Here is a 546-nt window from a genome sequence, read left to right on the forward strand (position 1 = left end):
GATGGAGCTGTACAGAGAGAGAGAGATGAGAGAGAGTCTAGAGAGGCAGCTCACCTCTGAGCTACACAGTCGAGGTAAAATGTTGCATTGTAATACATATATTGGAAAATTGAAAAAAACAGCAACCATCCATTTCCATTTGATGTTTACACATGGAACTTTTCCCTCATCTTTTCTCATCCAGCCACCATTCAGAGACGTCTGAAGAAGGAGAAGAAGGCAAAGAGGAGGTTACAGGAGGCGCTGGAATATGAGTCCAAGCGGAGAGGGCAGATCGAGCAGGCCTTACAGCAGGCCACCTCATCAGACGCTCTCACACACGGTGAGACGCTCTCACACACACTCAGAGAGTTTCATTCAGGCCGATAGTCTTTCAGCAAGCTTTGTCAGCTGTCGCTGTCTGTTAACATAGATCCAATCAGTCTGGACATGGAGACAGAGCGATGCAGAAGCCCAGAGGACAACTGCTTGTTACAAGGTATTACATTTAATAGAAACCTAGATGAACTGGCCCCTTTTCATAGAAATATATATTAAGTACTAATA

At 44.9% G+C, this 546-nt stretch overlaps 1 protein-coding gene across 1 annotated transcript; it reads left to right on the plus strand.

Annotated features, from left to right (window-relative positions):
* Positions 1-8: 8 nt before the first annotated feature.
* Positions 9-478, plus strand: LOC107734980 (dachshund homolog 2-like; the record flags this gene model as incomplete). Its single annotated transcript, XM_016546827.1, has 3 exons — positions 9-74; positions 185-322; positions 413-478. Coding segments are annotated over exons 1-3 (253 nt in total), but the record flags the coding sequence as incomplete, so codon positions are not given.
* Between the last annotated feature and the right edge of the window lie 68 nt (positions 479-546).

The sequence above is a fragment of the Sinocyclocheilus rhinocerous genome, unplaced genomic scaffold (assembly GCF_001515625.1).
Source record: "Sinocyclocheilus rhinocerous isolate Xijiao unplaced genomic scaffold, SAMN03320098_v1.1 C35604915, whole genome shotgun sequence".
Taxonomy (NCBI): Eukaryota; Metazoa; Chordata; class Actinopteri; order Cypriniformes; family Cyprinidae; genus Sinocyclocheilus; species Sinocyclocheilus rhinocerous.